The sequence below is a fragment of the Eumetopias jubatus genome, unplaced genomic scaffold (assembly GCF_037043125.1).
Source record: "Eumetopias jubatus isolate StellerSeaLion01/CBP00866 unplaced genomic scaffold, mEumJub1_p1.0 scaffold_17, whole genome shotgun sequence".
Taxonomy (NCBI): Eukaryota; Metazoa; Chordata; class Mammalia; order Carnivora; family Otariidae; genus Eumetopias; species Eumetopias jubatus.
Window position 1 is genome coordinate 49,531,413 of NW_028274823.1, and position 25,005 is coordinate 49,556,417.

Sequence of the window (25,005 nt, forward strand, 5' to 3'; positions counted from 1 at the left end):
GCTATAGGCAGCAGGACTCGGAACACATGGTGCCCATGGGGACCAAGTGCCCTCTGTGTGTCAGGCTTTGGGGGTATCTTTCAGTAGCTGGTGTCTGGACCCTGAGAAAGCAGGACTGCCGGGATCGTCCATGTTGCCCTCCGTCCCTGTTCTGGGTTGCAGTTTACAGATGGGAAGCCCGAGGCCGGGCTTGACTCCGCAGCTGGAGAGGAGGGAACACGGCGTGTCCAGTCCCCACAGGCCGTGGAGAGGGCTGAGAGGCAACTCGCCTTTCACCTCCATGGCCAGAGCTCCTTGGGGCTTCGGAGAGGAAACAGCTTGCTGCCGCACCCACCCTTTTAGCCAGCCGGCAAGCAGGACTCGTGGCCCTCGGGCCTGGCTGTGTGCCCTGGTCTGTGCCCCGGGCTGCTCTGGGCCTCAGTTTCTCCATCTGGAATGTGAGAGCGGTTGGGTCAGCTGTCTGCTCTGTCCTTCCTGCTCAAAGGTGGTGTCCTCTTGAGTTGGGGAGCCGGAGCCACCAGAAGGGACAGGCCAGAGCACCCAAGGGAGGGGGGAGAGGCGGTGAAGAGGAGAGCTCTAACTGCGCTTCTCTCCCCGGAGCTGCTCATGGGACAAAAGCTGTGACCCTCGTGAGGTGGGGGGTGCGGGCGTCAAGCTGCTGGGGAGAGGACAGGCTGCTCGGAGGCCTCTGGCTGCCCAGGGACGCCCAAGGGGTCACCCGTGGGCAGGGCAGTGTGGCCACAAGACGGGAGAGAGGCTGTTCAGGGTGTAATTAATGCGCTTTCTGGCACCCACCAGACTTCCCTTTCCTCTTGACAGTTTGCTGCCAAAACAGTCCTGATTCCTGTGAACTTGCTTAAATCTTATCCAGAAAAAAAAAAAAAAAAAAAGAAAGAAAAAAAGAAAAGAAAGAACGGGGGAAAAAATGAAGAGGGTTGTTATTTGTGAAATTGCATTTCCCAGCCATGAGGGTGAGTCACACCATTTGGAGCTTGGAGTTTCTTGTTTGGTTGAACTTTTCTCCGGGAGGCCGTGGTGATGCTGTCCTCCCTCAGGCCAGTTTGGGTGAGGAGGGGCCTCCACTCAAGCTAAGGAGAAACCTGGGTGGGTGGAAAGTCCAGGTGCTCCTGAGGCCAGGTAGGGCCTGGCGGTCTGGATAGACTGCCCTGGGGAGCTTGAACATGCAGATCTGGGCTGGGGGAGGGAGGAGCGGGGAGTTAGTGTGTCAGCGGGAGAAGAGTTGCAGTTTGGGATGATGAAAAAGTACTGGAAATGGATGGTGGTGTTGGTCTCACAGTCACGGGAATGTACTCGGTGCCATGGAACCGTATGCTTAAAAACATAATTAAAATGGTCGACTTTATGTAATGTGTTTCTTACCACAATAAAACGGTAGGTTCTAGGCTCTCGGTCCCAGGTGACTGACTGCTTTGGTAGGTAGGTCTGAGGTGGGGCCTAGAAAAGTGTATTTGTTAAAAGTTTCTCAAGGTGTTCAATGCAAGTTTGGACACACTTGCCTCATCTGTAAAATGGGATAGTGACTCATAGGGTTGTGGTGAGCATCAGCTATCTTAGTAAGTGTACAGTTTCCAGTACCTGGGACATTGTAAGTGCTCAGTAGATGTGACTGGTATCATCGAATCCCATGGCCATTGGACCCCTCTGCACAACGCTTAAGGTTGTCCGGAATCAGCTCGCACACCTCCAGGGATGGGAGACTGTCTGCCTGTCAGAAGGGACCACTCTCTCGGCTCCTCTGAGAGCTGGAGAATTGCCCTCACACTGAATGCAAGTTTGTGTGGTATTTTCCACTGGTCCTGGGTTTTGTGGTAGCCCTGGGCAGTGGTAGAGTGGAGATGGTCATCAGCAGCCTTTGAGTTTCGTGCCCAGACATCATAGGCTGACTGACTATGTGTTTGGCCTGGATGCCTTGGATGTGGTATCTGTGTCTTTTTTTCCAGATCTTAGGCTCCAGTCTGAACCTATAGGAGAGGGAAAAGAGGCCTGGAGAGGGAAAGGACTGGCCCCAGGCCACATAGCAGAGTGTCCAGGGAGCCAAGAAGAGTGGTGGTCCCCAGATGGTGAGGGCTGTGTCCTCTAGGAGGGAATGCCAGGCCCCAGAGATGGAACAAGTAGGGAGGCTGAGGTATACATGTGTGAGGGGTGGCATCTGTCCTGGTTGGGAGAGGGGTACTTGATCTCCTGGGGTCTGCTCTCAGCTCCCCTCCCTCCCTGCCCGCACTGAGGGGACACAGGCAGGACTGTGCCCACTCTGAGCCTCCACCTGCCCCATCTTCGTAAGGGAACCTGAGGCCACCTCCTCTCAGGGGCTCTCTTCCCCTAGCGGCCTGGGGACTTCCAGGAACAAGGCTGTCTTCCCATTAGACTCAAGGCTCCCCAAGGTCTATGGTTCCCTCCTGGAGTCCTTGAGCACTTGAGCTGGGACCAGAGGATGCCCAGGCCCCATGCCCAGGTTTGTCATTGACCCTCCTGCAGGAGCTGCCTCTTTACAACCTTGGCCTTGCCCCAGGAAGAGGGGACCATGGCTGTTCCCTGCCAGCTTCACCACAGGCCCCACCTTTGCCAAATTCCAGTGTGCCTGACTGCCCAGAGCCCGTGACTCCTATAAATAGAGGCTGTATACACCAGGAGGGGGCCTGGGCCGCATCTGCTTTGAGGCCAGGCAAGACATCTGGTTCCTGTCAACTGGAGGTGGGAGAGGTGGGCCGCTTCCTCCCAGGCTCCCAGAGGGCGGGCCTGGGCCAGCCCTGGGGCTCCCCGGACACAGTCTGCACAGGCCTCGTGCCACAGGAGACCGGGCAGAGCCCTGAACCTCAGTCTTCTCTTCTGTACAATGGAAACAATCCTACAAGCCGATGCTCCTCTTTCTTGTAAGATGGGGAAACTGAGTCAGCTCAGAGCTAAGTGACTTGTTTAAAGCCCTAGTAAAAGGCAGAGCCCCAGATCTAACAGCTGGCTTTCTGCTATGCCTTCTTACCTCCTGGCAAGAACTAATAATCCTCTTCCACCTCCGCCTCCCCCTCCTCACTGCTTACTGAGTGGTTCCTAAGTGCCAGGTGGGAGATAAAGGGACCTCACTTTAGCCTCATAGGCACCCCAGGAGGTGGCTATCGTTACTTCCGGTTTCCAGAGGGGTACTCTGGGGCCCAGAGTGGTTCACTGGCTTGCCCATGGACGTACAGCTACAGTTAGAACATGAACTCAGGCTCCAGGAGGCCGGAGCCCCCAGGCAGCTCGGGAGTCAGTGTGACTCGTAAGGCATGCGAGTACTGTACGTGCTCGCATACAGTGTGCGCGAGCGTGCATGTGCATGTGCGTGCCCGTGGACATTGCCCTGAGGCCACAGCCGCAAATGAGCTGCAAATGAGGCCTGGGCAGCCCTCACAGCCTCTGTCTCCCCACAGGCGCCAAGCAGCAGCATGTACAAGAGCGCCTCGCCCTACGGCTCCCTCAACAACATCGCCGATGGCCTCAGCTCCCTCACTGAGCACTTCTCGGACCTGACCCTCACCTCTGAGACCCGCAAGCCCAGCAAGCGGCCCCCACCCAACTACCTGTGCCACCTGTGCTTCAACAAAGGACACTACATCAAGGACTGCCCCCAGGTAAGGCGGCCCCGCTTCCCTGGGTAGAACAGGCCCAACAGCCCCCCACCCCACACACTCCCTGCCCCAGGGCCCCTTCCCCAAACAAGTGGCCCTGTGGTCCTCTGGTCTCTACCTTTTTCTCCCCTCTGGTATTTCTGAGGCAAGGTTGGTTGGTGTGGTTGGGACAGAGCCCCAGCCTGGGCCTGCCCTGGCTAGTGAGCAATTGGGGTGAGGGCCGCCCAAATGAGGTTCCAGGCCTTCACGTCTCCACCAGTCTTCCTGCCAGGGTGCAGCCTGTTACAGTGGGGCAGGACGGGGGCCCGCAGCCTCCTCGCAGCTCTCCCGAGAGAGACCCCATCTCCTCACACTCACAGGGAAGGAATGCGGGCTCTGGGCCAGGAATCCAGATGTGTACCCCCTCCCCCAGACCCCACTTCTCTCTCCTCCGCTGTAGTGCTTCCTCAGTCTCCTGCCTGTGAGAGGGGAGGTGAGAGGTCCTTGCCCCCCTCTTTGTGTCTCCAGGGTAGGTCTGGGTGAAGGCCTCAGACACCGCAGGCTGGGCATCTCTCATGGGGTGGGAAGGGGCCAGGAGATCGGGAGTGCGGAGAGCAGCCCCTGTCTCCCACCCAGTGCTTCGCTGTGACAGCATGGGGCTCCTGGGGTCAGATCCCACTCACAGAATGACTCCTGACTCCGAAAGACATGGCTTTGACCTCCTGGGGAGAGAGGTTAAGGTCGTCTTAAATACAGTACAAGATGGATCCGTGATTCTTTTTCTTACTATTTTTTCATATTTTCTAATGTTTTTATAATGTGTATTTTTACTTTTATTTTACATATGTAATGGAAATGGGATCTTGGAAACTCAGAAAATCCATGTAGTCTTACCCTCCAGATGGTGGAAGCCCAGGCTGTGGTTGGGTGGGGCTGGGTGCCTCCGGACCAATGGAGGCCGAGATGAGCTTGTTGCTCATTGCTCCTCTCAGAAATAGCTGTGCCATGCTTTAGGTCCTTGCTGCATCAGTGTCATCTGGGAGCTTGTTAGAAATGCAGAGTCTTAGGCCCAACCCATAACTACATTTTAGTAAAAGTCCTGGGGATTTGTGTATATACCAGTGATATCAGCCTCCACTTACCCTTGGTCAAGAGAAGCCCGCCCCTGACCCTGAGTATGGGAGCCGGCTCACTGATGGCTGTCCTCCAGACCCCACACTCTAGTGGGCCCTGTCTGCCCTCAGTATATGCAGTAAACGAGGGGCCCTTGGCATGAGGAGATTCAGCACAGGGTAAGGCCCCTACCCCCCAGGGGTTCTCCGGATGGGATGAGGAGCAAACAGACAGCTAGGGATCTGGTTTGTCCTCAGGGATGTGCCCCTGGCCTACCCAGGCAGCAGCCCCTTGTACCTTCCCCAGATGAGCCCCTGCGAGGGGACTCTCACTTACTGTACCTTGGAAACTTCCCTCATCATCTCCTGCCTACAGCCTGTGCTCACAGTTACCCAGTGTGTCAAGTCTCTCATTAGCCTCTTGTTATATAATGCTTTGAGTGAGTCAAGCACTCATACAGAATCGTTGAGCCAGTCTGTGGAGGTGCCGGAATTTTAACCCTAGCCAGCAGGTGACATTCAGACACCAACAGGGGCTCTTGGGGCTCTGAGGAGGTGTGCCTGTTCCGAGCTGGCAGCCTGGGAAAGCTTCCAGGAAAAGGACGGCTTGAGTGGGCTTGGCAGGTTGTTGGAAGAAGGGTGACCAGTATCCAAAGGCAAGGGAGGTTGAGGCAGAGGGGGAGGGATGGTGAAGGTGTGTGTGTGTGAGTGTGTGTGCATGCCTGGGCCCTCTACTAAATGTGGGGGCAGACGGTCCCTGATCTCAGTGCCTCTTGATTTCCAGCATAGTGCAAACCCCGGTTCTTCCTTTATATTCCTTTATATGGATTACATAGTGTCTTCACTCTGCAGAAGAAGTACCGGCCCCATTTTACAGGTGAAGAAACAGAGTCTCAGAGAGCTGAAGTGCTGGGGAGAGGGCAGAACGTCTCTGAGAACCCCAGTCTTGGGACCTCCGTGCTCTTTGCTTTCTTGAGTATCTATACCAATCCAGGCTGAGACGCTCATGGCCTGTGGGGCCTCAGTTTCCCTCTTGAGCTGGTAGAGGCCCTCTTCCAGCTCCGCCTCAGACCTGATTCTATCAGAGACTACTGCAGGCCCAAGGACTTCCTCCACCTTTCATGAGAGTTTCATCAGCTGTAAAACAAAGCTGATGAGAACACTAACACATAGCAATGTTGTGAGGATTCAAGGAAGGAATGCATGGAAAGTGCTTAGCACAGTGTCTGGTAAGCACTTAATAAATGTTGGCGAGCATTATTTTTTTCTCCCTTGGGTAACAATGGAGAGTGTGCCTATTTGGCAAGGTAGAAGGTATTTTGGCAGGCTGGAATATAATTAGATGTTCCCCACCCCTCAGCTGACTACAAGCTCCAGGGGCAGGTGCTGGGCTAGATTCATCTCCGTACCCCCATGCTGGCCCAAGATACCACACACAGCAGGTGCTCAGTATAAGTCTTCCGGAATGAAGGAATGGGCAGACAAAGCTTTTATAAGCCATGGAAACCTCTGTTTCAAATGAAATATTATGAGCTCAGCATATATAATATTTAAAAGTGGAGTGGGAATGCTTGTTTTGGTAAGACCTTTAGTGAGATATAATTCACATACCATATAATTGACCCATTTAAAATGTACAAGTCAATGATTTTTTAGTATATTCACCGAGCTGCTCAACCATTACCACAATTATAGAACACTTTTTTAAAAGATTTTATTTATTTCAGTAATCTCTACACCCAGTGTGGGGCTTGAACTCACGACCCTGAGATTAAGAGTTGCATGCTCCACCGACTGAGCCAGCCAAGTGTCCCAATTGTAGAACATTTTTATCACCCCAAAAAGAAACCTCATACTCTTTAGCTATCACTACCCCCTGGCTCCCCAACTCCTAGGAACTCATATTCTACTTTATATCTCTATAGATTTGCCTATTCTGGACATCTCATAAAGATAGAATCATATAATATGCGGTCTTTTGTCACTGGATTTTTTCACTTAGTATATTGCTTTCAAGTAGTAATTACCAGTTCCATGATTTGGGAAGTGTTCTATCCTGTTCTATTTTCTGGAAGAGTTTGTGAGGAATTAATATTAATTTTTCTTTAGGGGCACCTGGGTGGCTCAGTCAGGTGAGCGTCTGCCTGGGATTGAGCCCCACATCGAGCTCCTTGCTCAGCAGGGAGTCTGCTTCTCCCTCTGCCCCCGTCATGCTCTCTCTTTCTCTCTCAAATAAATAAATAAAACCTTTAAAAAAATAATTCTTCTTTAAATGTTTGGTAGAATTCACTCGTGAAGCCATCTGAATTTGGGTTTTCTTTTTTGGGTAGATTTTTAAAATTATGAATTCAATCTCTTTTTGTGTTATAGGTCTATTCAGATTTTCTATTTCTTCTTGAGTCAGTTTCTGTCGTTTGTGTATTTTGTAGAATTTGTCTGTTTCATCTAAGTTATCAAAGTTATTGGCATACAATTGTTTGTAATATTCTCTTATAATCATTTTCATTTCTGTAAGGTTGGTTATAATGTCCCCCTCTTTTCTTTCTGATTCTCATAATTGAGTCTTCTCTCTTTTTTTTTCCTTGGTCAATCTAGCTAAAGGTTTGTCAGTTTTGCTGAACTTTTCAAAGAAACAAATTTTGGTTTATTTGACCTCCTGTACTGTTTTTCTGTTCTCTATTACATTATTTTTCACTCAAATCTTTTAAAAAATTGTGGTAAAATATATACAACATAAAATTTGCCATCTTAATTATTCTTACATGTCCAATTCAGTGGTATTAAGGAGAGTTGACCCTTGAATCATTTTGGTTTGAATGTATACATAGATTTTTTTCGGTAAATACAATATAGTACAATAACTATGTTCTCTATGATTTTCTTAATAACATTTTCCTTTCTCTAGCAAACTTTATTATATACAATATAGAATACATGTAACATGCAAAATATGGGTTACTTGACTATTTATGTTACTAGTAAAGCTATTAGTAGTTAAGTTTGGGGGGAGTCAGGAGTTATACACAGATTTTTGTGTATAAAAAGTGGAGGGGTTTGGCACCTCAAACCCCACGTGGTTCAAGGGTCAACTGTACATTCACATTGTTGGGCAACCATCACCACCATCCATCCATGGAACTCTCTTTTTTTTGTGAAACTCTGTACCCATTAAACGATAACCCCATCTCTTTCCCTCCCCCGGCTCCTGGCAACTACCATTCTACTTTCTGTTGCTATGAATTTCACTACTCTAGGGACCTCATATAAGTGGAATCACACAGTATTTGTCATTTTGTGATTGGCTTAGTTCGCTTAGCATAATGTCCTTAAGTTTCATTCACGTTGTAACACATTTCAAAAGTTCCTTCCTTTTTTTTTTTAAGATTTTATTTTTATTTATTTGAGAGAGAGAGAGAGAGAGAGAGAGAGAGAGAGAGAGAGAGACAGCATGAGAGGGGAGAAGGTCAGAGAGAGAAGCAGGCTCCCCGCTGAGCCGGGAGGCTGATGTGGGACTCGATCCCAGGACTCCGGGATCATGACCTGAGCCGAAGGCAGTTGCTTAACCAACTGAGCCACCCAGGCACCCAGTTCAGTTCCTTTCTTTTTTAAGGCCAAATAACATTCCTGTGTGTGTGTGCCTGCATGTGTGTAGACCACATTTTGTTTATCTAATTATCCATCAAAGGACAGCTGGCTTGCTTCCACCTTTTGACTATTGTGAATAATGCTTCTATGAACATGGGTGTGCAGATAGCTCTGAGTCTTTGCTTTCAATTCTTCATTCTAATCTTTATTATTTCCTTCCTTCAGATTGTTTTAGGTTTAGTTTGCTCTTCTTTGACCAATTTCTTGAGATGGAAAGTTAGGTTACTGATTTTACATCTTTCTTCTATTTTTAATGTAGATATTCACAGGTATAAATTTTCCTCTGAGCCACATCCCATAATTCTGTGTGTTGTATCTTCCTTTTCGTTCATCACAGAGTATTTTCTGATTTCCCTTGTGACTTCTTCTGTGACCCACTGGTTATTTAGAAGTGTGTTGTTTAATATCCACATATTTGTGAGTTTCCCAAATGTGTTTTAAAAATGATTTCTCCTTTTATTCCATTGTGGTCAGAGAACATACTTTGTATTATTTTAGTGCTTCTAAATTTTTCTAAATTCTAAATTTGTTGTGGTTTGTTTCATAGCATTTGGGCTATCCTTGAGAATGGTTCGTGGGCAGTTGAGAAGAATTAATTCTGCTGTTGGTGGTTGTAGTGTTCTGTAGGTATCTGTTAGGTCTAGTTGGTTTACAGTGTTGTTGGTGTCTTCTGTCCCCTTGCTGATGTTCTGCCTTGTTCTTGTAACCATTATTGTAAGTGTAGGAGTGTTTAAATCTCTATTATTGTTCAATTAGCTATTTTTTTCTTCAATTCTTTTTTTAATAAATTTTATTTTTTTCTTTAAATTTTTATTGTTATGTTAATCACCATACATTACATTATTAGTTTTTGATTTTTAATAAACTTTTTTAAAGATTTTATTTTCTTTATTTGACAGAGAGAGACATAACGAGAGAGGGAACACAAGCAGGGAGACTGGTAGAGGGAGAAGCAGGCTTCCCGCTGAGCAGGGAGCCCGACGTGGGGCTTGATCCCAGGACCGACCCTGGGATCATGACCTGAGCCGAAGGCAGACGCTTAACGACTGAGCCACCCAGGCGCCCCTTTTTTCTTCAATTCTGCCAGTTTTTGCTGCATGTATTTTGGTGTTCCTTTGTTAGCTATACCTATGTTTATAATTGTTGTATTTTCTGATGAATTGATCCTTTTATTGTTCTATAGTGTCCCTGTTTATCTCTAGTAACATTTTTGTTTTAAAGTCCAATTTGTCTGATGCTAGTATAGCCAGCTTCCTTATGTACATGATAGATCTTTGTTCATTTTTACTTTCCTATCTTTAGATCTAAATTGTGTCTCCTGTAGACAGCATGTAGTTGGATCTTGGTTCACTCTTTATTCACCTCGGCAATCCCTGCCTTTTGCTTGGATTGTTTGATCCATTCATATTATTGATAATGCTATTATTAATGCTCTTTTGATATATGAGATTATTGCTATAGTTGGATTTAGGTCTGCTGTTTTACTTTTTGTTTTCTGAATTACTCATGTCTTTTTTGTTTCCTCTTCCTTCTGTACTGCTTTCTTTTGCATTAAGTGATACTTTTCTAATGTGACATTTTGATTTCTTTCATGATTTTTTTTTTCACTTTTTAAAGCTATTTCCTTAGTAGCTGTCCTGGGGCTTATTTTACATACCGTAACATATAAAATCTGCTTCAGACTTATACTAACTTAATTCCAATGAGGTCTAGAAATATGACTCCTTTATAGCTCTATTCTCTTTCCCTGATTTTTGCGGCATTATTGTTATACGTATTACATCTTTGTATGTTGCAAATTCAACAATGCTTTTTATAATTGTTACTTCATGTAATTTTATGTGTCTTAGAGAAGCTAGAAGAAGAAAAGAGAGCAGTTATATGTCCATAGCTTTTGGCATTTTAGCTCTTTTATTTCTAGCTTCTAGGTCTCTTCATTTGTTCCTGTGGGACTCAAGTTACCACCTGGAGTCATATCCTTAGCCCAAGACAGATTTGCTTCTAACTGCCTCCTCTGTGCTATCACTGGCAAATATCTTACATTTCCAAATGTTATAGGACAGATAGTACAGTAATATATATTTGTTTTATACGTTTGGTTTTTAAATCAACTAAGAGAAGAAAGGAAAAGAAAAATTCATTTGTGCTGTGTTTTATAATCACATAACCACCTTATCAGAGCTCCTGTTTCTTTATGTGTATTTGCATTATGTCTGGGGTCACTTGCTTTCAGCCTGAAGAACTTCCTTTACTATTTCTTGAAAGGTTGGTGTGCCAGCAATGAAATCCTGTGCTTTTGTTTATCTGGGAATGTCTTTATTTCACTTTCATTTCTTAAAGATAGCTTTGCAGGGTATAGAATTCTTGGCTGACAGTTTTTCCCCCCTTTGAGCAAGCTGACTATTACCCCACTGCCCTCTGGCCTCCATGTCTGATGAGAAGTCAATTGTTAATATTGTTGGAATTCCATTGTAAATGATGTGTCATTTTTCTCTTGATGCTTTCAACATTTTCTCCTTGTTTTAGCTTCAACAGTTTTACTACAATGTGTATATTTGTGAATCTCTTTGTGTTTATCCTACTTGGACTCTGTTGAGCTCCTTGGAAGTGTTGATTAAGGTTTTTCGTTGGATTTGGGAACTTTTCAGCCATTAGTTCTTCAAAGTTTTTCTGATCCTTTCTCTTCTCCCCTTTTGTGGGATGATTTTTGAGTGGTCTAAGTGCTTTTAAAATCTTAAATGGTCTAACTGGGGGTAGAATGTGTGGAATCCTAGGCATTCACTGCCAACAGCCTGGGTGGTGGCATACAGGAACCAGGAGATACTCTGTGGCCCCCGGTGCAGTCAAGAAGGCCAGGGTGGGTTGGGGCTGCCAGCTCTGGTGGCAGGAAAAATCCCAGCTGGCTCTGAGAGAGGCATGGTTGCTGTCTGCGGGGCCCACCTGCAGGCTTACCTGAGCATTTCATGTTGGCTTCTGCGCCCCACTGTGGCAGGCTGTGAAGACCCGAGTGGCAGCATTTTGCTCTGAGCCCGCTGGAACCTGCATGGGTATGGGTGTTTGTGGTGGGGGCTTGGCTCGGTGCCACCTCTGTGCCCAGGATGCGTAATCTGCCCAGGACAGAGCTGGGCCCAGGACATACTACAGAGTGTACAGGAGCCTGGTACTTGGTTAAATGATTCTTTTCCAATCGTAAGGGTGGAGAGAGGTGTCCAGAGTTCAGCCATTGGACTGATGGGGCTTCTCATAGGTCCCGGGGGGCAGTGTGAGGGGGATTGGGCACTACAGGAAGACTGGGAGCCCCCTGAAGCAGATGCAGAAGTGCTGGAAAAAATTACCAATGATGCTGAAGGGCAGCCCCTTTTTGGGGGGTGAGGCTGTACCTGGGCCAAGGTCCATCTCCCGCCAATGTCAGCACTGACCCTAAAATGTCCAGGAGTTAAGAATGTCTACCATTCAGTTCTTGAAAACCCTGTGCCTGCAGCTGTCTCCACCCTGTGCCAGGCGTCGAGTTCCAGGGCAATAATAATATTAACAACAGTGATGCTAGTCTGTACGTGCTGAGTTGACCACTAAGCTAGGTGTGAAATATGCATTAACTCATTTAATTCTCTCAAAAGCTCTATCAGGTCAATTGCCAGATGATAAAACTGAGGCCCAGAGGAGTTAAGTGACTTGCCTAAAGTCATGTAGCTAGAAAACAGCAAAGATAGAGTTGGAACGTAGGCCTTCCTCATTCCAGAACCCATATTTTTATTTTTTACTTATTTTTTAAGAGGGAGAGGGGGTTGGGGAGAGGGAGAGGGAGAGAGAATCTCTAGCAGACTCCCTGCTGAGCATGGAGCTGGACTTGGGGTTCGATCACACGACCCTGAGACTAAGACCTGAGCTGAAATCAAGAGTCAGATGCTCCACTGACTGAGCCACCCGGGTGCCCCCAGAGCCCATGCTTTTTAAATTAGGGTCTATGATCTGCCTCAGCACCAGCCTGATCTCCACTGTCAATCTCAGAAAGTCAGGGTTCTTTATTATTTTTTTAATTTATTTTTTATTTTTTTAGATTTTAGTTCACACATAGTGTTATCATTAGTTTTCAGAAAGTTGGGGTTCTTTATTTATTTTTGTTAGGGTTCTTTACAAAGGTGGGTGACTGGAAATGAAGAGGGGCAAGGACGATGTGAGTAGAGACCATAACAGACCTGGTCTGGCCAAGTTGTTGTGTCTGGAAGATCGCAGCACTGGCCCAGCCCCAGGGTGTCTGCGGCCCCCAGTGCAGTCGAGAAGGCCGGGGTGGGTTGGGGCTGCCAGCTCTGGTGGCAGGAAAAATCCCAGCTGGCTCTGAGAGAGGCATGGTTGCTGTCTGCGGGGCCCACCTGCAGGTTTACCTGCACATTTCATGTTGGCTTCTGCGCCCCAGCGTGGCAGGCTGTGAAGACCCGAGTGGCAGCATTTTGCTCTGAGCCCGCTGGAACCTGCATGGGTATGGGTGTTTGTGGTGGGGGCTTGGCTCGGTGCCACCTCTGTGCCCAGGACGCATAATCTGCCCAGGACAGAGCTGGGCCCAGACACGCTGCAGTCGCCCAGCCATCTCTGAGCTCCTACTGTGTGCCAGGCCCATGCTCGATAAGGCTCCATCCCTGTCCTCAGTGGGATAGACAGAAGCACTGAGGGCTGTTCCGGATGACCAGGGCTCCGGTTGAGGTTTGCGGCGCAGGACTGGCTCGGCCTGTGGCTTCATGTGAAGCCTCCGAGAGGACGAGCCTAGAACTGGGGTGGGGAAGTCTTCCAAGCAAGCGTGTAAATGAGGGTATGCTTTCCGGGAAGCGCAAGCCCTTGGCTGAGGCTGGTGCGCTGGGTGCCTAAGGGGAGGAGAGGGAGGTGTGGCCACAGCAGGTGGTGAAGGGCCTGTGTGCCAAGCTGCACAAACTTGGACTTTATCTGGAGGGCAGGGGGCAGCCACCCAAGGGTTTAGGTGACATGCTCCGATTGGCATTTTGAAAGCTCACACTGGTGGCAGTCGGAGGCCGGGCTGGAGGAGGCGAGACTGCAAACAAAACCAGTCCAGTAACATGGATGGATGATAAGACCAGATGTTGGGCAAGGAAGGGTGAGCAAAGGTTGGAGGTGAGGGGACAAATTCCAGACACTTGTAAGAAGGTACCATTTCTGGGGCATGGTGACCACTCTGGGCCACCTTTCCTCATCTCCAAAATGTATCTGCGATTTGGGGTCTGTGCAGGACTCCCTGCCCTGATGGCTCACTCACATCTCTGTAGGGAGGAGGCAGGGGTGTGGATGAGGGCAGGACATCCAGGACCCGGTGTCCTTGCCCTAAGCCCTCTGTCCACCCTTCATGGCAGTCAGGCCCAGCCACACTCAGCCTGGCAGCCTGCCATCAGGCGCTGAGCTGGGAGCAGAAATCCTCCAAGCTCTCAGGCTCTCTCACTCCCAGGACGTTCTTGGTGGTGGTGGGGAGGGGGCTGCTTATGTCTTTGAGGGAGGTCTGAGGGGTGTCATCACCTGTGCCTCCTGTGTCCAGGGAAGGACCAGGCCCTGTGAGGGGTCCGGGGAGGGCCTGAGCCCAGGGGAGCTGCCATTCCTGAGTCAGCATGCCCAGGGCTGCTAATGAAATCCAGATGTCAGACAGAAAACAATCATCGCCCCCACCCATCTGGCGGCTCGGGTTACTTGGAGATTGCAAAAGAAGAAGAAAAATAGAGCAGGGAGAGAATCGATCCTAGAACAGCTGAAACCTTAGAGGTGGTATGTAAATAGTTTCAGGGTCTTGCTCAGGCAAGGGACGAGAGGTGAGGGAAGAGCAAAGGCTAGCCCAGGCCCCCTTCTCCCCCACTCTGACCTCTGCAGCTGCTGGACCCCAGTCCTTGCACTGCTCCCCAGGCCAGAGCAGGCTGGGGTCCCCGGGGGGCTCTGAAGGAGGCAGGGAGAGGTGTGACCTCCAGCCCATGTCTGACGCCTACCTGGGATTTCCAGCCCCCCCTTCCAGCCCTGCCCTCACTGCAGGCCCAGGTGTCCTCTGGGCCCAGGGGGGCTGGAGCCTGGGAAGGGGGCAGGCAGAGAGGGACTGAGCAGACGCAGGATTTTCCCTGCAGAACCTTGGGCTCAGGATCCTTGATTAGTTCAGAGCCATCAGTATGCTGGTGGGGAAACTGAGGTTTTCTGGCAGCACGGGGCCAGGACTACATGTTATGAAGGATCCATAGAGTGAGGAAGGAAGGAGGAGGGGAGAAGAAGGAAGGAAGGGAGGGAGGGAAGGAGGGAAGACAAACAGCATCATTATGTGACTCCAGCAAGGAAGGGCCGGCCTGGGGCTGGTGGCCTGCGTGTGTACAGAGTAGTTTTGCAGGGGTTCCTCCGGACACTGGGGCTGGCTGCCCGGCCAAGGGGCTTGGGCTGTGACGTCCTGGCACTTGGCACAGGACCTGGAATGTGTCAAGCGTTCGGGGAGTGTTAGCCGGGATGGGTGTTGGTGGGGGACGGTGGAGGGCCTCCTGGTCGGCATAGGTGCTGACGCTGGAGAAGGACCCCAGAGCCAGTGTGGCAGCCTCTTCCGAGACCCCGTCCCTGTGGCAGGGTAGTTCTGAGCACAGACCCTGACGCCAGCCCTCCTGGGTTCGACCCCCGGCCCTGGAATGTACTAGCTGCGTGTCTTTGGGAAAATTAATGGAATGTCCCTGGGCCTCAGTTTCCTCCTCTGTAAGATGAAGATCGTGGGAGGTTGTGAGGATAAATGAGTTCTCGCATCTGTGGTGCTTAACAGAGAGCCTGGCACCTCATACACACGCCAAGTGTTAGCTGTTGTGATTGTGTTAATGACCATCCTTACTGTTAGGCTCGGCTGTTTCAGACTGTTTTAAGGCATTCCAGAGGTCTGAGGAAGTGCTTCAGGTCTCTAAGCTTATCAGAGGGGGCCCAGTCCTGCCACCCGATCCTGGTCCCAAACAGGGGGCTGCTTCTGGGATGGGCCAGAGAGGGGCTGAGTGATCGTGAGGGAGCCTTGGGATCGGGGCAGGGGCAGGCTCTTAGGACTTTGGGTCACCTGGGTTTGTTTGAAGGACAGGAAGGTAGGGACTGGGTCCTGGAGGCTCCATTTTGCCCAAGTGGGTGCTCTAGGAGGAGGGCGCTGGGGCACGGCTGGAAGATGCCCAGTGCCTCCTGTGGGCTGTCAGCTCGCCTCTGGCCCAGCCAAGTGCTGGTCCTGGCACAGACGAGTGGGAGCAGCTGCGGGGGTGGGGGCAGGGGGGAGGGACTGAGGGGCGGGGTGCAGGGCGTGGGGGCTCCCTGGGTAGCCACTTGTACATCCTTCCTGCTGTCCCGGGCCTGGCAGGAAAGAGTCTGAGAGGGCCAGTTTCACATCCTCAGCTGCCAGTTCTCCTTTTAAATGGACCACAGATGGTGTCTCGGAGCCCCCAGCGATCTTGCCGTGTCAGTTGGCCTTACCTTCTCAATCCTCTGCCCCTGGGCCTCGAGGGACAGGGATGTTGGCAGAACGGGGAGCCAGGACCCGTCCCTGGTCCTTGAACCACCTGCAGGGCTTAGTGGATGGAGGGCTGGAGCCAAGCAGTTGCATCCTTGGACTGAACAACTCCCCAGTGTCACTTCCTCCAGACAGCCTTGTCTGGTTTCTCCTGTTCTCCAGGCCCAAAAGGACTGCTTTCCTCCGAACACCGAAGGACCCCATTCACTCACTCATTAATTCCTTACCTGCCCATGGCCTCTTGTGTGCCAGGCTCTTGGCCTGCCCCCTCACATAGTTTTTTCCTCTTGGAGTAGCTCAGAACCATGGAAGGTTCTGACGGGGTCATCCCTTGGCCCCCTCCACCTCACTGAGGATGGGAGAGTGCAGGGCGGTGGAATCTCACCGAGCTGGGCTCAGTCAGCTCTTCTGCCCTTTCCCAGCTGCATGTCCTCGTGCTTGTCGTACAGTGTACCCGGTCATCTGTAAAATGGGCTCACGCACCTTGCAGGGTGTTTGTGGGAAATGTGTGGGCAAAGCAGGTGATACAGAGCTTGGCATCGCACGGCGGTCAGTAAACGGCAGCTCTTGTTAGTCCTATACGGTACATTGCGGGGCCTCCTGAGCCTCATCGGCCCTCGATTGTGAAGAGCCTGGCTTCACAGTGTTGGCATGAGGTAGATGAGAAGCAGCCTGGGACGCAACGGGCACTGAACCTTCCTCTTTCCTTTTCCCTGCCCCACCCCCGCCAGGCCGCTTAACCACACACACAGGTGCACACCGCATCTGTGCCTCCACACGCACACCTGGGACTCTCAGCCTCTGCCTTGGCTCATGCCATCGCCCCCACCCGGCAGGGCCCTTCCCTCATCTCTTCCCTCCTACCCCCTTTCAGGGCCCAGAGGAATCCCCCTCCCTCAGGCACCTTTCCCAGCCATCCTAGACCCACAGGCTCTCCTCTCTGAACCCCACTTTTCATAACCAGCACCCCAACCCAGGCCTTCCGTGGCTTCTCACTTGTACTGCCTCTCCATCTAGTGCCCAGAGGACAGACCAGGCCCCTCATAATGTGGGCTCTGCTCTGTTCCAGGCCTGGAATGGGGCCCCAGCGCGGCTCCAGGAGGCAATGCCCATGTGTTGGCCATTCGAGATCTGAGGCTTCCCATGCCCCAGGACTTTGCTAGTGCCATGCCCTTGGCTGGTAATTCTCTCTCAGTTTCTCCTGTCTTCTCCCAGTCCAGCCCACATGTCCCCTCTCGTGTGGAGCATCCTCCTGTGCCCCTCCATGCCCCCCGCCTTGCTGCTTCCCTGTCCCGCTGAGCCCTGCCTAGCCCTGGACTGATCCTCACACAACGCTCTGTCCTACTTTCTGGGGGCCTGGCCCGGGCGGGGGCTGTGCCTGCTTGGCCGGCAGAGGGGCACGCGTGGGCTATGGGGGCAGCTCTTATCCCAGGCCTGCTTCTCAGTAGCTGGTCACCTTTGGCCTAGCCTGTCCTGCCCTTGAGCCCTCACACTGCCTGAGCCTCTGAAATGGGGTCAGCTGGGGAGCCCACGTCAGGACCTGTGTGAGCTCCAGAGGTGGTGAGGCAGGCAGATGGGTTTTGAAAGCTGTCTAGTTGTGCCATTTGCCCCCACTGCCCGTCGAGCAGCCAAGTGCAGCCCACAGAATGTTTGCCTGAATGACTAGAGGGTATGTGGGCTTCTGATACCTGCCCTCTTCTGTGCCTGGGCCCTGGAGATACATTTGTGAGGGCAGCAGCATCCCTTCCTACCATGTCTGGGGTGGTGCCCAGGGACAGAGCCTGCTTTGGGTCCTCCTGCACCCCGTGGTTTTGTCTGGGGAAGGAGGTGGCCCGGCCTCTGTGTTCAGGGATTGGGCACCACTGACCTGGCTTGCCTTTAAGAGCTGGGCTCTCTCCCCACCATGTCGAAGATTGGGCTGCAGAGAAATTGGGCAGCAGGGGCCGGGAAGGAATGCCCATGGAGTGGGGTGGGGAGCCAGGGGAAATGAGACCTCCCTCTTGCCTGGCTTACAAAGCACCCCCGTCACTGGCTGATGCGATTCTCACTCTAGCCTGGGCTGTTTCTGCAGTCCGTCTGCCCACCTTCTTCTCTCTCTTCATCTCCCCCTCACTTCCTTTCTTCCTTCTTTTGTTTTGTAACAAAGCAGCATGGAGAGGGTAAGTAATTTGTCTTACAGCTGGCGAGGATCAGGCCAAGTCAGCCCCCTTCCAGGGCCCAGCCTTTCCCACTGCCCCTCTCGGCCCACAGAGTGGTTCTGTCCACTAGGACACACTGTGCACCTGCTGTGCTCTGACCCAGGCAAAGATCAGGCCGTGGGAGAAAGTGTGCCCCCTTCTTGCCCGCGGCTTTCCTCGCTGCCTTGTATCCTGGTACTTCCCTGACTTTGGCTAGGGAGGGAGGCTTGGTATGGGAGCCAGTCTCTCATCCCACAGGTTGGGGTGACAGTGAGGAGGGGGTTGTGTTTCCAAGGTGGTGAGCATGATGACAAGGAGTAAAAGCTGCCAGAAGCCCAAGCTCCTCTGCCCCTTGCTGGGGAGCATGAAGCTCAAACAGGGCTGGGGGGTTCCCTCCTCCCACCCGCCTTTCGAGCTGTCCCTATTCATCAGTTATGCCCTCCTTTGTGTTCCCCAAAGATCTGCACACAACCAGCTTAGTATTTTGTGTTCTGATTATGATCTTGGGGCCGGGGTGGGTGGGCCCAGGAAGTCCTGGTACACAGTGAGTACTCAGCAAATGTGAGCTGCTTCTGCAGCTCCAACCCTGGATGCCTGTGTCTGCTCTGGCACCTGCTGCAGAGCTAAGGCCGTCATCTGGAGGGGCGAGAAAGCACATTAGCTGCCTGTGTAGGGAGCGTTCACTACGTCCAGGTGCTGCTCTAAGCACTTTACGCATGTTGACTCATCTACTTCCTGCTGCAGCCCTCTGGGCTGGGGATCCTATTTTCCCCATTGCCCTGAGAGGATAAGTGACTTGGCCAGGGTCACACAGCACAGATGGAGTCCAGGCAGTCCTCCTTCAGAGGCTGTGCTGCCATAGATTTGTGAGGAAGGAAGGGAGAAATGAACAAGACTCCATTGGAATGTAGGGAAGGTAGGGAGGGAGCTAACATAGGCTGAGCATCCTCCATGTACCAGGAACCGCGCTGGGTCCTTGCACATCATCGATGTCCTTAGAGACATCGAAGAATTCCCCTAGGGTCACACAGGAGCCAAGGACATAGCTGGGATTTGAGCCCAAGGAGTGTGGCTCTGCAGCCTGGCTGATTCCTAACCCCCCCAGAGTTCCACCTACTCAGCCCATCAGGAGCTGGATCAGTAACCAGTACAGTTCAATGAGGGCCCCCTGGGGACCCCCGAGAGGCCTCAGGGCTGAGGAGCTGGCTTCTATCCCCAGGCCTACACAGTTGCGTGGTAGACAGGACAGGGAGTTGCTAGGTGAGGCCACTCATTGCTAAGCTGTGTGGTTCTAACCAACCACAGGAGGAGTTTAGAGGAGGGAGTACAGCCAGGTGGGTGACTTAGAACAAGCCCCTTGCCCTTGCTCTACCTCAGTTTCTCCTTCTGTGTATCCGTATAGATGTGATATACATCCCATCTGCCCCTCAGAGCTGCTGTGTGGATCTCACGAGCCAGCAGGGCTGGAACGAATTGCAAGTCAAGCTGAACAAAAGTAAGGGGTTCTTCAGAATAAATATATTTTATTTATGAACATCTAAAGGCCTGCTTCTCAAAGTGTGGTCCGTGGACCAGCAGCAGCATCACCAGGAGCTTGCCAGAAATGCAGAACCTTGGGCCCTCCCCCAGACCTGCTGAATCAGAACAGGCATTTTCACAAACTCCCGGGTGACTGTTGGGCACATTACAGTTCGGTCTAAGGAATATCTGGACTCCTACTTCCCCATTTCTGAGCCTGCCTTTTGGGCCACCTTTCCATAGGCCGATAGGGGTTCTTGGGTGGAAATCCCCATCTCATTTTAGGAAGCACTCTGGCCCAGCAGGGCTTCTGTCCCTGATAGGAGCACATCAGATTCAAACTCTGACAGCCTCTGTGGCTTTGATGAGGCCACCCCCATTTGTTTGGGGGTACAACCCCCCTGTGAGTCAGCAAGGCCAGCCAGACCTGCAACAGGGGAGGGAAGGGGGGCATCCTCAGCCAGGGTGCAGGAGAGCTGGGGATTGCCTTTGAGCCAGGGAAGGGCGTCTGTGCCCAGACTGTCTCCATCTTCATGCAGAAAGGCAAAGGGCTGAAACAGTGGCTGGAATGTTTTGGGTTGGACATAAGAAGGAACTTACAAATTGGGAACAAGCCAGCAAAGGATGTTGACGGCCCCCATCCCCTTAAATGTGTAGCCATGTTGCGAGAGGTCAAGAGGCAGAGCTGGAAGAGATTTCCAGAGGTTCTCTGTCCAGCTTTTCTGCCTTAGGCTGTTTTGACATGGGCCAGGTGACTTGTCTAAGGCCGCAGAGCAGGCTAGTGACAGCGAGGACCCCAGGCTTCTGACTCCCCATGCCTGGGGCATTTCTTCATTACAGGCAACTCTAGACGCTTGGGATTGACCTTGATGACCTTCCTAGTGTCCTTCCAGCCACTCTTTGAAAAGGTGTAGAGGGCTTGGAGCATGCAGGTGGGGGGAAGGGAGGGGCTGGCTTTGTGAGTCCAGCAGCTTCCAGGTGTCTCACTCTGTCCTGGCTCACTTGGTCCCCAAGACCACTGGGAATACCCTTGGAGCAGGGGGGCTATGAGGTAGACACAGCGAGTTGGGAACAGGGCCCCTGGAGATAGAGGGGTCCAGGTAGAGGAAGCAAGGGAAGGCCAAGGGGCTTGACCTTGGTGGAGGGACCACTGCCGTGGTCCTTGGACCATTACTTGAATTCTGTTTGCTTACCTGTAGCATGGAAGAAAGTTGGACCAGATCAATGATTCTCCATTGGAACTTCACAGAAGAACCGCTTTGAGAATTGTTTAAAAATTTGGTGCTAGAAATTGATTCAGGAAATCTGGGGTAGGCCTACCCATGGCATTTTTTCAGCTCTCCAGGTGATTCTGGTGTGTACCTTTGCCCAGGTCTGAAGTGGTGGGGAGCTCAGGCAGGTGCTGCAGGGGAAGGGCCTCTGCAGGTGAGCACACCATCATTGTCCTTCTGAGGTCCCAGGAATACAAGATGACAAGATTCCATGAAACTTGGAAATGGACATTCCAGTGGTCCCCCTTCTAACAGTGTATGATCTTCAATCCCAGATTTCTTAGATCACATGATTTCAAAGTGTTACTGTTCTGTGGAAGTAGGCTTCTACGCAGGATGATTGTGACACTTGGTTATTCTGAATTGTATGATTTTAAGAGTCTGAGGTTCTGTAATCATTCCATATCTGAATCGTGCGATTCTGCACTCATCCACGCTTCTCTGTATTTCAACCTGCTGTTATTATTGTCCTTTAAAATGAGGATCCCCTGCATCTCTGATTCTAACATATTATTAGACTGACTTTCAAGGATCCTAAGAATCTAAGCTCTTAACAGTACTAACATTTAAAAACAATTCTAAATTCAGCAACTTTGTGATCTGTCAATACATCCAGGCAGTTGGCCGCCAGGGCCTGGAGCCTGGCATTTGTCTCCCCAGGGAGAGCTTGGATGGGTGCCCCCTCCCCTGCTTGGCCTGGACGACCTCTCTTGGGGGAAGGAGTGGGGGTGGGGAGAGCAGAGACCCCCCCCTCCCCCCAAGAGCTCTCTGGGCTCCGGCTCTGGCTGTATCATCACGGTAGAGGAGGGGAGGGCAGGGTGAGTATGAGGGCATGTCTGACCTCACAGTGGAAAGGCTGGTGGGTGACATGCATAGCAGCATCTTGGGCTCACTTAATGCTGTCGTCAGCTTTGGCTCAAGACATTAGGGTCTATCCCATCCAAAGCCCCGCCCCCAAACACACACCATGCACACACCCTGATTCTGGATGGGAAAACTGAGGCCCAGAAGCAGGAGGTGACTTGCCTGACAGTGCTGGTGCCCAGGGCCTGGACTCCTCTAAGCATCCAGCTACTGCCAGGTGCCCTCCAGCCAGTCCTCCTTAGGCCTCGCTTTCTGCACAGAACCACGGACCTTCTATAGGACCAAGTCAATGTTTAGGTCCCTCTGAGGTGATGGGGACCAGCCCAGCAATTCAGGATCACACATTCCTGGCCGGTAGCATGGCGGCTTTCACCAGGCCCAGGAGCAGCTCTCCCTGCCCCACATGACCTCCCCTGGCCGTTTCCTGCCTGCCAGACCCACACCGTCTTCCGTTACACTCCCGCAGGACTGGTGTTGGCATGCGCCAGAGCACGTCAGGCTGGGAGACTGGGAGGCAGACGGTGGGCTGGGAGCAGTGGGGCGTGGAGTGGGCATACTCACTGTGTCACCTCGAGAAAGCTCCTCTCTGGGGACCTGTGGATCCCAACCTAGATTCTTTTTTTTTCGGTTAGAGGATTAACTGAGATTCTGTACAGGAAACCCTGACAGGGACAGGCTGGGATGGGGCAGAGGCCAGCCTCATCCATTGCCCGCTCCGCACCCGCAGCACTGAGCCTGGCTCCAGCCTGTTCCTCGTGGTTGCTGAAGGAGACTGAAACTGGGCTTATTTATATTCACTGGGGAGGGGGCGGGGGGGGGGAGGGCAATTTGGGATTTCAGACACTTTCCCGGGTTTTAAAAAGTTTGGCAAGATAGGGAAGAAAGAGTATAGAGGCCGTGGGCATCTGAGCTTTTAGGCAGGTATCATATGACGATCCCCGCTAGGTCCTGGGTCCCAACTCTGGGCCAAGCACTTTGCATTCATCAGCTCATTAAATCTTCTTGGCTCCCCACCCAAAACGCGTCATTCTTCCCCCTAGAGCCATGGGAAACCGAGGCTCAGAGAAGTTCAGCAACTCCCCCGGGCGCTTGCAACCGGTCACGGCAGAGGCAGGACACGAACCCAGGTCAGAGCTGCCCGGCCAGCGCCCTCTTGCACTTTGCACCTGGCTGGCTCAGGAGCTAGACGGCGGCCACCTCCTCAGGCCGCCAGGGAATAGAAAGACATTTTCCAGAACAGGGAAGGGCGGCTGCAGTTTTCCTTCCTTCAGCATGGTTCCCTTAGCTTTCCAGGCAGTCCTTTGTGTCCTTTTGAGAAATCCAGAGCTGCCTGGGGCTGGGCCTCCCTCCCTGCCCCCCACCGAAGCTTGTGGAGATGGGTGTAGAGCAGGGGCTCTGTGCACGGAGCTCCGAGTGTGCATGCTGGCACGTCCGCCCCTCGCCGATACGCTGGTGCACACACTCGCACACGGGCTCACGCTGCTGCCAAGCCCCGGGGAGCTGCGAGGTTGACCGGAAGCTTGGCAGACCGGCCTCCCTTTGGGTCCTGGAGCAGCTTGAAGGGCCACTGCTGTCCTCCTGACCATTCGCTTCCCTGTGGGTTGACTTAAAATGGTGCTGGCAGGGCATCTTAAGGTGTGTGCCCTTGGGACATTCCTGTGCGTGTCATGCCCTGTGGGGGGTGTGTGCGTGCGTGCGTGTCTGCAGACCTGTGGCTACCGAGGGCCCAGCTCGGTGCACGGGCTCAATGCCCCTTTGTGGGCAGAGCAAGGAGGCTTTGCTCCAGGGCCTCCACATGTCAGCATCTCCTAGGAGCTTCCTGCCATCCCTGCCATCCTGGCCTTCTTGGCTGCTGGGAGTGAGGCGTGGGTAGGAGACCAGGACCGGGAAGGAGCACGTGTGGGTGAGCGGCAGGGCCCGGGGATGTTGGGCTTCTGGGGGGCTTGTCTTGGATCCCTATACCGAGTTACTGCCCCCCTGTCATCCCTGGGGAGGGGCGACGTGCCCTCCTGGTGACGTGGCCGGAGACAGGTTGAACAGCTCTCTCCTGGGCGTGGAGGCTCTCAGGGAGCGTGGTGGGGTCCCAGCCCTGAGAAGGTGGTTCCAGGAGGTGCTGGGAGAGCTGTCTGGAAGTGGCCTCCCTCCCTCCCTCCCTCCCTCCCTCTCTGTGTTTGTTTCCGACGTTCCCCTAGCACTGGACTGGGCCTGGGGGTCTGCGCTCCGTCCTGCCCCTCACAGGCTGCGTGATGCTGGAGGTCGCCTGGCCTCCCCAGAGACCGCATCCGGCTCTTTCCCCTCCTCCGGGGCCTTCTCCCTTTTGACACTCAACCTCTCCCACTGACTCCTCCTTCTGGGCTCTGAGGAATCAATTGTTCTGGGGCTGAGCGGGCAGCTGGGAGCAGTGGGAGCTTCCCGTGGCCTGGCTGTTTCCCGCGTGGCCCTTCCTGCACTGAGGCTGTGTGCTCCCTGGCAGGGGAGTGTGTGTGTGTGTGTGTGTGTGTGTGTGTGTGTGTGTAATTATAGCACCACGGCAGGGTAGCTGCCCCCCACTTCCACGTCAGCTCTGGGGTGGGTCCTGTCCCCAGGGGCATCTGACATAGGCGCAGGTGACAGGTTTATAGGCAGCTCTTCAGGGCAGGCGTCAGGGATAGAGCCAGGGCAGACAGCTGCTACTGTGCTGTCCCATCGACCACTGCTGCGGCCGGTCCCCCTTCCATCATCACTACCAGCTGCAGGGCACTGCTGTCACCCTCCCCTTGTCCCCATCCCCTGGCCCCAACCGCCAGTCAAGAGGGGGTCCCTGGCCGACCCCCATAGCCACACAGGATGGTTGAGGCCCGACAACCTCAGAGTCGTTCTTGACTCCTGGCTCTCCCTCTCCAGGGCCAACCCAAGTCTCCTGTCTGTCTCCCGAGTCCAGCACCTTCTCCTCTCTGCCGCTGCTCCCCAGACGGGACCAGCGGCTCCTCTCAGCAGCACAGGGCAGTAGTTCCTCCCTAGCTGGTGTCCTCACAGCCAGTCCCGCCCCCCATTCAATCCGTTCTCCATGCGCAGCCGGAGACCTTCTGGAAGTGCCAGGCTAATCTGGCCACCCCCGATTTTAAACCCTTGGCTCCTGGACTGCCATCCAGCTCTGCAGTGTAGCCCCAGGAGCCTGTGCGGTCTGGCTCTCCGGAAGCCCCCTACGCTTCCTGCCACCCAGCCCTTTACACAAGAGCATGCCTTTCACAGGGGTCCCCCTGCACTTGGTCCCCATCTGGCCCTCCTGCATCCCCATGGCCTCCTCCCCAACCATCCGGTCCTGTGCTCCCAGAACACAGGGCT

The 25,005-nt window shown here is 52.5% G+C and overlaps 1 protein-coding gene across 1 annotated transcript in view; it reads left to right on the forward strand.

Moving 5' to 3' along the window:
* ZCCHC24 (zinc finger CCHC-type containing 24) overlaps window positions 1-25,005 on the forward strand; it is a 60,988-nt gene that overhangs the window by 8,778 nt on the left and 27,205 nt on the right. The window contains exon 2 of the mRNA XM_028109597.2: window positions 3,426-3,626. Coding sequence (XP_027965398.1) covers window positions 3,426-3,626 — 201 coding nt within the window. The remainder of the gene's footprint in view (window positions 1-3,425; window positions 3,627-25,005) is intronic.